Source organism: Eubalaena glacialis, chromosome 12 (genome assembly GCF_028564815.1).
Source record: "Eubalaena glacialis isolate mEubGla1 chromosome 12, mEubGla1.1.hap2.+ XY, whole genome shotgun sequence".
Classification (NCBI taxonomy): Eukaryota; Metazoa; Chordata; class Mammalia; order Artiodactyla; family Balaenidae; genus Eubalaena; species Eubalaena glacialis.
This window is the reverse complement of record NC_083727.1, coordinates 25,333,448-25,346,819: the sequence shown is the minus strand read 5'-3', so window position 1 is coordinate 25,346,819 and position 13,372 is coordinate 25,333,448. Positions and strand designations below refer to the sequence as shown.

Genomic DNA, 13,372 nt, shown 5'->3' with positions numbered 1-13,372 from the left:
CCCACTAAACCTTGCTGCCCAGATGGACTGAACATGACATGGATGTGCTCACTCAGCACATCGCCTTCAACTAAACTAGGCCCCCCCCCCTCACTTCTTTATTTCCATTAATGGTTATCATCATTCTGCAAGCCATGTAGGCTCAAAACCTCAGAATTATCCTTTATTTTAGTATTTTGGTGGTAAACTTCACTTCAGGAGTAAAAATCCTCTAATTACACCGCGAAAGGGAGAAACACAAGGCATTATTGATAGGATCAAAGGATTTAGGGCAGCGTAGTAAGTTCAATGCAACAAAAACAACAAAACGTATAAAGCTAGGTTTGAAGAACAATGGGGAGATTTTTACTACCATTAAAGCCAAGATCCTACAAATTATGAATTTTCCTTAATAGAGCAGAGCTTGAGTGAATGAAACTTCTCTGATCAACCTCTAAGAGCCAGGCACTGCACTAGGTTTACATGTTACTTCACTGTGGTATTACGAAACTTTTGGATTTGGTATCATCCTCAGTCTACAGATGAGGAAATGGGAGTCTTCAAAAGGGGTTAATTAAGTTAGTTGCTCAGAGCAAGAAAGTTAATAAGCACTGAGGTGGAGATTCAAATCTAGAACTGCCACATTCCTAAGTCTATGCAATTCTAACCATACTCGATACTTGCTGACGCAGAAAATTACAAGGGTGTTGTAAGTAAATACTTTTCTACGAACTATAATTAAGTGCTTTAGAAAAAATATGAATTCTTCTAAATCAACTATTAATAACATACAATACCAATAAACACTGTAGTTTAAGCAGTCAAACCTCTGATCCTTCTAGTCACAAATGAGACAACAAGAAAAATCAAAAATACTCTTGAATAGTTTCCAGACAATAAATTCTTTTCGTAAGGACATAGATATATTCCTATTTCCACATACAACATTTTACATAATCCACAGACAAGAAGCAATAATCACTCTTAGATCAGCACTCTTAGCTATTTTTTATCCAAAGGAGCACATTAATATAGGGACTTCTCTGGTGGCGCAGTGGATAAGAATCGCCTGCCAGTGCAGGGGACATGGGTTCAATCCCTGGTCTGCTTAGATCCCGCGTGCCGCGGAGCAACTAAGCCCATGCGCCACAACTACTGAGCCTGCGCTCTAGAGCCCGCGCGCCACAACTACTGAAGCCCGCGCACCTAGAGCCCGTGCTCCGCAACAAGAGAAGCCACCGCAAGGAGAAGCCCGCGCACCGCAACGAAGAGTAGCCCCCGCTCGCAACTAGAGAGAGCCCACACACAGCAACAAAGACCCAACGCAGCCAAAAATAAATAAAAAATTAAATCTTTAAAAAAAAAAAAATATATATATATATATAATATGGCCCAAGATCTATCTACTTACGCAAACTCAAATTGGATACAGCAATTTAGAGATACTACAAAGACAACAAATCAGTGCCTCTAAGTAACAGAAGCTTTTTTTTTTACAGAAAGAATCATGATAGTGACAGTAATTATTTCAATAAAAGAAAGCAACCAGAGGTAGTCCTGTAGATTGAAACCACTGTTTCGTTAAAATTATTATTATTGGGCACAATTATTTCAAACTCAGATTTTTGAAGTATTATATTTCTATAATTTTCCATACAATTAATTAAGATATCTGAGTTAAATGTATATAAAGTCAGCATACTATTCAAAGTCAATAGATGGAAATTGATTTCCATTATTCCAAATCACAATTTTTTCAACCCCTTCTTAATCTATTAAATAATGTACTTATTTATACGCAGTTGTAATGAATCTTCATATGGCAATCTCTTCCATACATAATATCTATTGATATATCACCTTTCATATGATATTCAAAACACAGATGCGTAACCAAATGCCAGATTACATTAAGTTACACTGAGGTTTTGTAACTAAAATTACATAGACAGCACAGAGTCCTTTATTCTCTACCACACTCACCCTGCGCATTCTCCAAGATGACTATTTCATGCATTCCCCTCACTCTCCAAATTATTAAAGTTTTAATTTACAGCTTTGAGGTATAATTTATACATCACAAAATTCAACCATAAGTGTACAATTCATTGAGCTTTAAGACAATTTATAGAGTTGTGCATCATCACTACAATCCAATCTTAGAACTTTTCCATCACATCACCCCCAAAATTTTCCTCCAGAGTGTTTCCACTCCTGCCCTGGCCTCAGGTATCCACTGTTCTGCTTTCTGTATAGATTTGCCTTTTCTAGACATTTCATATAAATGCAACCACACAATACGTACTCTTTTCTGTTTGGCTTCTGTCACTTATCAGGTTTTTGATATTCGTCTTTGTTGTAGCATTTACCAGTAATTTGCTCCTCTTTATTTAGAATAGTATTCCATTGTATGGATATACCATATTTTGTTTATCACCATTTGAGGGACATTTGGATTGCTTTCCAACTTTTGACTATTGTGAATAACACTGCTAAAATGGACATTTACAATTCTTTGTGTGCACACATCTTCGTTTCTGTTGGATAGATTCCTAAGAGTGGAAATGCTGGTTTGTATGGTAAGAAAAAGCCAAACTTTTCCAAAATGGCTGTACTATTTACCTTTCCAAGAGCAGTGTATAGGATTCCAGTTTCTCCACAATACCAGTAATAGGTAATGTCAGTCTTAAATTATAGCCGTTTAAGTGGGTGTGTTACAATATATCATTGCAGTTTAATTTGCATTTCCTTAATGACTAATGATGTTGAACATCATTTCATATGCTTATTGGCCATTTATAATATCTTCTTTGGTGAAATACCTACTAAAGTCTTTTGCCCATTTTTTAATTGGGTTTTTTTCTGCATAATTGAGTTGTAAGATTTCTTTATATATTCTAGATTAAAAACCTTTACCAAGTTTGTAATATTCAAATATTTTCTGAGTCTGTGGCTTGTCTTTTTATTTTCTTAAGTATCTTCTGAAGTGTAAAAAGTTTTAAAACTCCATTAAAGAAGTCCAATTCATCAGTTTTTTCTTTAATGATCCATGCATTTGGTGCCATATCTAAGAACTCTGCCTAACACAGGGTCACAAAGATTTTCTCCTATGCAATATTTAGAATTTTTATAGCTTTAGGTTTTACAATTACAAATTTACAAAGTCTATGATTTATTTTGAGATAATTTCATGTACGGTGTGAAGTATATAAAACAGTATGTCTAAATCCTTTTTTTTTTTTAATTTTATTTATTTATTTATTTATGGCTGCGTTGGGTCTCCGTTTCTGTGCAAGGGCTTTCTCCAGTTGTGGCAAGCGGGGGCCACTCTTCATCGCGGTGCGCGGGCCTCTCACTATCGCAGCCTCTCCTGTTGCGGAGCACAGGCTCCAGACGCGCAAGCTCAGTAATTGTGGCCCACGGGCCCACCCGCTCCGCGGCATGTGGGATCTTCCCAGACCAGGGCTTGAACCCATGTCCCCTGCATTGGCAGGCAGACTCTCAACCACTGCGCCACCTGGGAAGCCCCATTTTTTTAAACATAAAAATATCCAATTGTCCCAGCACCATCTGCTGAAAAGACTATCCTTTCCCCCATTGAACTGTTCTGGCACTTTTTCAAAAACCAAGTGATCATAAATATAAGGGTTAAATTTCTGGACTTTCAATTCTGTTCCACTGACCTATAATGCTTATCCTTATGCCAATCACACTGTCTTGATCACTGTAGATAAGTTTTAAAATTAGACAGGGTAAGTCTCCTATTTTGTTTTCAAAAATGCTTTGGCTATTCTAGATCCTCTGCATTTCCTTATAAATTTCAGGATCAGCTTGACAATTTCTACAAGAGTCTACTGGAATTTTGACAGGTATTTTACTGAATCTATAGATCAATTTGGGGAACTGCCATCTTAACATTCTATCTTCCAATCTATGAATACAGACTATCTCTCCATTTATTTAAATCTTTATTTAGGGGAATTCCCTGGCGGTCCAGTGGTTGGGACCCCACGCCCTCACTGCCGAGGGCCTGGGTTCAATCCCTGGTCGGGGAACTAGGATACCACAGGCTGCGCGGTGCAGCCAAAAAAAAAAAAAAAAAACTTATTTAACTTCTCTCAGTAATGTTTTGTAATATAAACACCTTGGTGCTCTTTTTTTGTTAAGTTTATTCCTAAGTATTTTATTCTTTTTGATGCTACTGTGACTAGATTTTTTTTTCCCTTTCTCTCCTCCTTTTGAAATTGTGGAAGTTATCTGTTTCCTATCAAAGAACTGCTGCCCTGTGCGATCAGGATCCTAGACCATTCTTGCTTTCTCAAGGACTTCTCTCTTCATCTTCCTTCCTTCCCTTATTAATCCTAACAACTAAAATCATGCTGCAATATTTCTTATATACTCAAAAAAACAAAGACTTCCTTTACATCCTCATACTTCCGCTTTGGCCCCATGTCTGTTTCCTTTAACTTCTTTAAACCCAATTTCTAGTTCCTGGGCCACTGTGTATCCCTCAAGTCACTCAAATCTGGCTTCCACCTCTACCAGTCTATGACACTGGCTCATTATGGTCACTGATGACCTTTGGGTTGCCAAATCCAACAGCCATATTTCTGCCCATATCTTCTCAACCTCTCAGCCAAACTCAATAGTTAAGTATCCCTTTCTTGAAATAATTGCATTACTTGGCATCCATGACATGATCCAATATATATTCCCAATTTCCCTACAACCACTCGGGCTGTCCTTTTTAGCTTCCTTCCTAGAGGGCTTCCAGTTTACCCAACTTAGAAATGTGCAGTGTTCCTCAGGTTTCTATTTCTAACCAATCCTTCTTTCCTCTCTATAGTCTCTTCTTCAGTGATTTCACCTATTTGCATGGCTTTGAATATCACTAACACACTGATAAGCTTCAAACTGACATCTCCAAGCCAAATATCTCTGAGTTCCTCAAGATTTGATGATCCTCTCTGATAGAGGCCTTCTTAACAATCTCACAGACTTCTGAGAACTTACGATTGAGAAAAGAAAACTCCCAAATTCACCATTACCTTCCACCCAAATAAAACAAAAAACCCTGAAAAACCCATTCGTCTCCCAGGCATCCAATAATGGTGGCTTCCAGCAACATCCCTGAATGTTTCCCCCGGTTATATTCCATATCCAATTCATTATCACGTCCTCCTATTTCTACCAGCTACAAATATCTCAAATATGTCCACTCCTCTCCACCCTACTGCCACCTCACTAATCTAAGCCATCATGGTCTCCTACCTGAACTACTGCATATCCAGTGGCCAATCTGTTTCTGCTTGCCCCAGTGTTCTCTTCTCTACACAGCAGGGTAACCTTCGACAAATATACTTTGGATGCTGCCACTCCCCTGAATATAAACTTTCAGTCTTTTATAATCCAAACTCTTTATCCCTGTGTACAAGGCCCTGCAGCATGTGGCCCCTGCCATTCTCCCCTCTTGCCCATAATGCTCCAGCTTTTCATCTCCTCAACACACAGAGCTCTTCACATGCTGTCCAGGCCCTTTGAGTGCTCATTCCTTCTGTGTGAAACATCTCATTCTCACTCCCTTACCCGGTCCCCGTCTCCTCAGAGAGGCCTTCCCTTATACCTAAGTAGGTCCGCATAGCCTCCCATGACTCCCCATTAATACAGTTCTTTTCCTTTTTAACATTACCACAAGTTATAATCCATAAAGGCAGGGAAGATTTCTGAGTTTTCACCACCGCATACACACCCTGAGTATAAATAGTAGCCATGAAGAAATATTTCCTGAAAATATACAAAACTGACTTAAGAAAGACCTATGTTCAGCTTTCCCAGGTCTGCCTGCTCTTCCCTAAAACTGTCTTAATGTAGAGGTCCATGGGATGAGCTTGACTAGGTTGGGGGAAGGCTGGCAATCTCAAATTATATGCAAATTTTTGTGTAACTACATTTTCTAAGCAGATGTCCAGCATGTGCAACAGGAATCTCTCTCTTTTTTTTTTAACATCTTTATTGGAGTATAATTGCTTTACAGTGGTTAGTTTCTGCTGTATAACAAAGTGAATCAGCTATACATATACATATATCCCCATATCTCCTCCCTCTTGCGTCTCCCTCCCACCCTCCCTATCCCACCCCTCTAGGTGGTCACAAAGCACTGAGCTGATCTCCCTGTGCTATGCGGCTGCTTCCCACTAGCTATCTATTTTACATTTGGTAGTGTATATAAGTCCATGCCACTCTCTCACTTCATCCCACCTTACTCTTCCCCCTCCTCGTGTCCTCAAGTCCATTCTCTACGTCTGTGTCTTTATTCCTGTCCTGCCCCTAGGTTCTTCATAACCATTTTCTTTTTTTAGATTCCATATATATGTGTTGGCATAGGTATTTGTTTTTCTCTTTCTGACTTACTTCACTCTGTATGACAGACTCTAGGTCCATCCGCCTCACTACAAATAACTCAATTTCGTTTCTTTTTATGGCTGAGTAATATTCCATTGTATATATGTGCCATATCTTCTTTATCCATTCATCTGTCAATGGACACTCAGGTGTACAACAGGAATCTCAAAGGAATCCACAACCAAAAAAGAGGTTACATGGAAATACACAGTCTAATAAATTCTGTCTTCATCATTTAACAAAAGAGACTCAAATTCCACATAGAGTCAATTCTTAAAACAAAATGAAGAGATGTGGTTTTAAGACTTTTAAGTCCTATAATTTATCAAACTGCAATAAAATTTGGTATATGGTATGAACTTAAAAAAAGATTTCTGAAGCAAAGTTATTATTACAACCTGATTTTTATGTCATGCCTATATACGCAACCCATCAACCATAAATTCCTTACATAGAGGCAGAGGGAAATGACAAATCAAGATGCATCTATCACAGGAAAGGCTACAGAAAATGAAACATATATCAGGGAAAACATCAGAAATGCCAAGTCTTATCACCCATTTCAAATTCCCACTGGCCAGACACCTTGAAGAACTAAGTACCACGGACCTTAAAACACTTTCATCAGTTCCCTCTTATACTCACTTCAGCATTCTAGGCAAGATTCTCCTCTTCAAATCTCCCGAAGTGTGTAAAAGAAATCAATTCCAGTTTCAAAATAGCATATCAACTAATTTCAAGTCTGTGTGGCTACTTTCTTAAGGATGTGGCTGGACAGAGTGGCCATCCCTACACTGTAACCTCTCCTTTGAAAACCCCAATTCAATCATTTCCGTGGTGAGAACTAAAATCCAGGCATTAAGTGATTTGTTCAAGGTCAGGGCTGGAACTTGCCTTCCATGTTTAGTTCTCCTTACATCAACTTCTCACACTCTTTTAGAGCTCTGTCAAAATGCCTAGCTTGAATTCTCAAGATACTAAGACTCTAACTCTGGCCTACTGGCTAAAAAAAAGAAGACTAAAAGTACATTATGATATAGGAAAGAAAAAAATTTTAAGTAAATATGACACTACAGAGAGCCATTAAGTGTGACTTCTTTCACAAACAGTATGTTTTTCAACTGTGTAAAGTGTCTGTTCAAGGTAAGATTATTTTTATAGTTATAATTTTTTTAGTGATTACAAACAAACAAACAAAATCACTACTCCAGAACAACAAACCTGACATTTATTTCATTAAGTATTACGTTTGTAACTTTCAATGCATAAATGAGGCTCTGCTTCTCTATTTTAATCCTATCTCTAATGAGTAGATCACATAATTGAACAAATTTCAAGAGAGACAAAATGGTTTATGTTTCATTGTCATCACTTTTCCTCCATTAAACTAATGTGTTATTCAAATATTCTACCAAGATATTGCGCAACACAAATGAACTGAAAGATTTTCTCAGCCTCATTTATAGGATACATTGCTTATACTCTTCAATAAAAGAACAGTTAGTACTAGAACCTTTTATCAAAGGTTTATTCATTCAAAGTCTGTATGAAGTTTTAAAACTTTTCCCAAAGATGAAATTTTAAGTAAAAGCTAGAAAAGCATACTGATTAGTGTGGCAAATAGCATACCTTCCCTCATGTTTAAAAAACAAAATAATTCTGAAGAAGATTATTTTTAAGCCACTGAATATCTTCTTGCTCAGCAGACAGCAAAATTTCTCATGATTAAATCCTATGAGCCAGATTTTTTCTCCCCCTCGTCCTGTTCCTCTCTGGTGTGGAGCATAATTCTATAAAGCTTCAGCTCACTTGCTTTAGCTATTAACACACTGTCTCCCCAAAACAAACTCTTAAACTCAGAACAGGTTTTACTCTGGTATTCCAAAACAAGTGTAATGAACGTTTCTCAAGATGTTCGACAGTTGTAGCAATGTAAAACTCAGGATACCAACTACAAGAATCTTCCTATTTCTCTTAAGTGGCTGTGTTTCCAGACATCATCATACATAAAATTATTTATTTTGCAAAGGAGGAAATCCACATATAACTCAAAATCAAATAATTTTAAGTCTCTACTCTTCATAAGAACTATGGGCAAACCAATCACATGAACAGTGAAAAGTAGCAAAGAGCTGAGAGGTGGCAAGAAATAATGGTAAAGGAGAGGTACTCTATTCACTAACTAGTTATTTTTGTTTGTTTGTTTTGTTTTGTTTTGAATTTCTGAATTTTATTTTATTTACTTTTTTATACAGTAGGTTCTTATTAATCATCAATTTTATACACATTAGTGTATACAACTAACTAGTTATTTAACTTCTCTGCCTATCAAGTTTCTAGTTAATAAACAAGAATAATACTCACTTCCCAGGGTTCTTACAAGGATCAAATGAGTTCCTGCATGAAAATGATCTGCCCAGTAAAAGAATATAACAGGCACTCAATAAATGCCAGCTCCTTCCTCCTTCAGTTCTGGGCCCTCTGTTCTTTGTCCTCTATACTCATTCCCCCAGATGACTCAGCCTTCTCATGACTTTGATTAACAAATACTGAAAACTACCACATCAATCAAAGCCCTGATGTGTAAATGCATGCCTACAGTGTGAGAAGCTGTCTGGCCTCTACCTCCAAGATACTCAGGTGAGAAAGAGGAGAGACCCCAAACACATGAATTTCACTGTAATAACCGGCACTCAGGGTGGACAAATCACACATTTCCAACTATCCCCTGGAGATTTGCACTGCCGTCTCAAAATGCCTGAAATCAAACTCATTATCATCTTTTTAAAAATCAGGCCCTTTTCCTGCCCCTTTTCTAATTGTGAGTGGTGTCCAACAGAGAGTAACACTTGCCCTACTCTTCTCTCATCAAAATATAACCAGGCAACCCAAGCCCATCAGGTCTACCTTCATAATCTCTACTTTATCTTCAGCCTCATTTTCTGTCCCACTGTCACCACCAGAGTCCAGATCAGGTTTTCTGAATCTCGGCACTGCTGACGTTTTGGGACAGGTGATTCTTTGCTGTAGGGGCTGTTCTGTGCATTGCAGGCTGTTTTAGTAGCGCTCCTGCCTCTACCTCTAGATGCCAGTAGAACTGCTCCCTCTCCCTGAGTTATGACAACCAAAAATGTCTCCAAATGCCTCCTGGGGGGGGCAAAATCACCCTCCCCGTAGTCTCCCCAACTCCCACATTGGAGTCCCATAGCCCGGTACGTGCGAGAGAATCAGTCCCCAAATTCGTCTCCAGTTTCTTCCCTCTACTTCCAGATGCTCTGATCTTCTAAATGCCTCCTAAAGCACTGCTTTTACGAGTCAGTTCTCTTAAATCTACAACTCCCTGCCACCTTCACAATTAGTTCAAAGCTCCCCACCCAGCCTTGCTAATCTGGTCTCAATGAAACATTATCCCACAAAGCACCTCACATTGCGGCTACCCAGCAGCCCTTCAATAACACAGACCTGTTATCCAGCCCCTCCTTTCTGTTCTACTGCTGTCACCCTGCTTGGGGTGCCCAGTACCTAGCATCCATTCCGGACCACTGCTCGAGCCTCCTTCCCCACCCTCTACTCTCTCCTTCACTCAAAGTCAAAAACTATCATTGAGTCTCCACTGCCTACTGAAATATGAAATCTGCCTGGTCTTTAGAATCTTTCCTACCGTGGTCTCTTTCTGACTCTACGTTCCAGTACCCCCAAAACATACTCTAGCTTCAGCAAAACCTGTCTATCTGCTAGTCCTTGCAAAGGCTCCTTCCCACACTTTCCACCTTTGGTCGTGTTTTTTCTCTGCCTGGAAGTCCTCTTCATCCCTCCACACTAATTTAAGGTCCACCTGAATTAAGTCAAGAGGCCTTTCCTGGTCATACCCTCCTTTATCCTCTCTTAGGGCATTCACATTGCTTTATGTTACACATGTGTATTCCTGTAGTTTACAAGGTCCTTGAGAACTTCTTACTCCTGTTTTGATGCCCTGCAATGCCTAGCCCAGTGCTAAGTAAAAACTAAACATTACACGTGAGTTGCCCCAAATGTTTCCCACTTAGGAAGCAAAGGAGGCTGTGTTTTCAGACAATGCTGAACTTCCATAAGGGAATTGTCCATATTCCTCTTTTGTTCCACATTTTATGTGTTAGGCCAATTTTTAAGTAAACTGCCTGCAAAATACCCAGAAAGCTATAAGAATTCTGCTTCTGCTTCAGGGAGTTCCTAGTTTCCAGTGTGTAACTGAATCCTGACTATTTACGCTATTTAAGTTCTCTCTTTATACAAAAAGGCAACAGAAATTTATTTTTGAGTGTTAATAAAATTGAGCACAACATGAAAATAACTTGGATTGGATTAAACATATTTTAAGCAAAGGTTAATTAATGCTAATTTGCATCCTGAATAACATAAAGTCTTAAAGTCTTCATGCACTCTTTTTTTTTTTTTTTTTTACAACATGCACTCTTAAAAATATGAAAGTCAGTTTATTTCAGCTCCCCCCACCCCAGACATAATAAGCCAAATAGAACATGGGAGGTTTCCCCTTAATTTTAGTTTTTTAATGACTTGAAAGTATTTCTACAAAAAGAGCAAAATCATTAGTGAGCATGTTCTGACCAGACCTACTCCTGTAGGTCTAACTCCAAAGCCACGTGGGGAGCGTCGAGTACCCGCACAGCCGCGGACCCCGTTTTGTATGCCCCTGAGCTAAGAATGATTTTTACATTTTTTAAAGGTCTGTAAGAATGAAAACAAATATACATAAAGAGACTGTATGTGGCCAGCAGAGCATAAAATACTTACTTTGTCTGTTTTCAGCAGAATGAATATGAGACTCCTAGCTGTTGGTATGTAAGACACCGAACTTTTCCTCCCAAAATTTTAAAAAAGCAACGTAAAACAAACAAGATTATGCGAAAAGACAGAACTCATTCAATTTAGTCATAGCTAGTGCACAGGTAACTTCTAAAACAGAGGCCTTGGGGACATTTTTATATTTCCCAGAATTTTTGTTAGAAGCACACGTACGCTTGAAGAGCTGAGAACGCTTGGCCCAAAGCTACACTGGGGGTTAACAGAGTGCGGTCAAGGACCCAGGTGTGAAAAGTCCTTATTCAGGGCTCTCCGCAGTGCACTACATCATACCTATGCACGCGGCTCTAAGTTCTGGAGATCTGGATAACTGGCTTGGATCATCATAAAGATGAAGCTTAAAACCTATTCCTGATATGCTGTTTAGACAGACTCTCACTAGCAGCTATGAATCATTAAACACAGAGTAACATCAATGCTCACAACATACATTAGAGAAGAACTTCCAGGAAGCCTTCTATTTTAAAAGCAGACGTGATGAAGAAAGCTTAAAACTTACTCTGCTTGCTCCTCTAGGGCTACAGATTGAGGCAAATATGCACCTTTGACTTCCAGTTGCTCAATACTTATCTCCCAACCCAATCCACAAATTCCACCAAGTGCTATCGAATGCCAATCGAAAAATTACCCAGTTTACATCAGCCACGCATCCTATAGTTAAAGTTCTTTTCATAGCTACTTGCAAACTACGAGCTAAAAGTTCAAATTTTTTAATCTCCTTAAGAATTGAGCTTCCTTAAAATGTAAAAAAGTAGATACCAGGATCTAGGATTCAAAGACATGGTTAACAATCCAAGATCTTTCATCTGAAGTTGCTCTTCCAGTGTTGAAAAACACAGATTCTGAGGGGCAGCCGAGAGATACAGGATTTACGCTCTCCAGAGATAATACACAGATCCCTCCCACCCCACCCCCATCGTACCTCTGCATGACTTTTGTCCTCGAAGAGCGACCCCCTTCCCCTCGCGAGTCCGGGCCTTCCGGGCACCTGCGGCCCCGGCCCGCAGCGGAGAAACCCGGGGAAACCTGCCCACCGCCGGCCCTTCTGGAAACGGCGCCCACTCCCACCTCGAGGAGGCTGGCGGCTGGAGACCCGAGCCGCCGGGAAGCGACCCCTCGGCGGCCGGCCGACCCCCCGGACGCGGCGGATGGGGACGGCGGCGGCGTTACCTGGTGGACCACGTCGCTGGGCAGCTGTGCGGCCCGGAACAGCTCCAGCACCCGCCCGTGGGCCGCCACCTTCTTGGTGCTCTCGCTGTCGCAGTAGGAGAAGAGATCCGAGTAGTATTTCTGCTCCGCATCGCTCAGCGTTAAACCTTCCATCTTCGCCTCCGCTCACAGCCACCCCGCCCCGCATGCAACACCCGGGGCCCGGCCCCGCGACCCCGGGACGGCGGGGACTGCGCGCCGCCCGGCCGCCGCCTCCTCGCCCCCCGAAGCGGCGGGGAGCCCCGGCCTCGCGCGCGCGCGCGCCGGGGGCGTCCGAGCCACAGGGCCCGGAGGTCGCGGGGAGGGGGCCCGGCTGGGCTCGGCGCGCCTCCGCCTAAGAGGCTCCGCCTCGGCGGCCGCGGGGAAGGAGGCGGGGGCCGCGGCGGCGCGAGGCCCGGGCGGACTCCGCCACCGCCCCCGCCGCGGGTTCGAGTCTCCCCGGCTCCCCGCCGCTTCCCCCCAGACTTCCCGCCTCGCCTGCCCCCTTCCGTCCACGCCCCCGGAGAGGCAGCAGTTCCCGGAAAAGTTGTGGGGCTCCTAGCCTAAAGTTTCGGGGGCTCTGGACTGAGCGCGGCGGCCGCTCCGCCTCCCTCCGCCGCCATTTACTGCGCCCCGGCCCGGCCCCCGACGCGACCGCACCAACACTGACAGCGGCTGCCGCGCTCCAGACCCGGATGTGAGGCCAGGAGGAGAGAGCGCGAGAGGGAGAGAGAAACACCCACCGGGCTGGCTCGGCCGCTCCCTGGAGAGGGGGCTGCAGCGCCCCCTGGTGGCCGGGGTCCCGCGGCGGAGGGCCGAGCCGCCCTTGGCGCCCTGCGGGAAGAGCTGGGACCCCCGGGAGCGGAGACCAGGGGGGAACAGCACGCCGCCCATCCAGACCAGGAGAACTTAGAAGCCGGCTGCAGTTTGGATTGTTTCAAAG

The 13,372-nt window shown here is 42.0% G+C and overlaps 1 protein-coding gene across 5 annotated transcripts in view; it reads right to left on the bottom strand.

The window, feature by feature from the left end:
- The window catches only part of REPS1 (RALBP1 associated Eps domain containing 1), an 80,182-nt gene extending 67,060 nt beyond the window's left edge, over positions 1-13,122 (bottom strand). For all 5 annotated transcript variants that reach the window (XM_061207278.1, XM_061207280.1, XM_061207279.1 and 2 more), the window contains exon 1: positions 12,412-13,122. In XM_061207278.1, coding sequence (XP_061063261.1) covers positions 12,412-12,564 — 153 coding nt within the window. In that variant the 5' untranslated portion in view covers positions 12,565-13,122. The remainder of the gene's footprint in view (positions 1-12,411) is intronic.
- Positions 13,123-13,372: the final 250 nt, after the last annotated feature.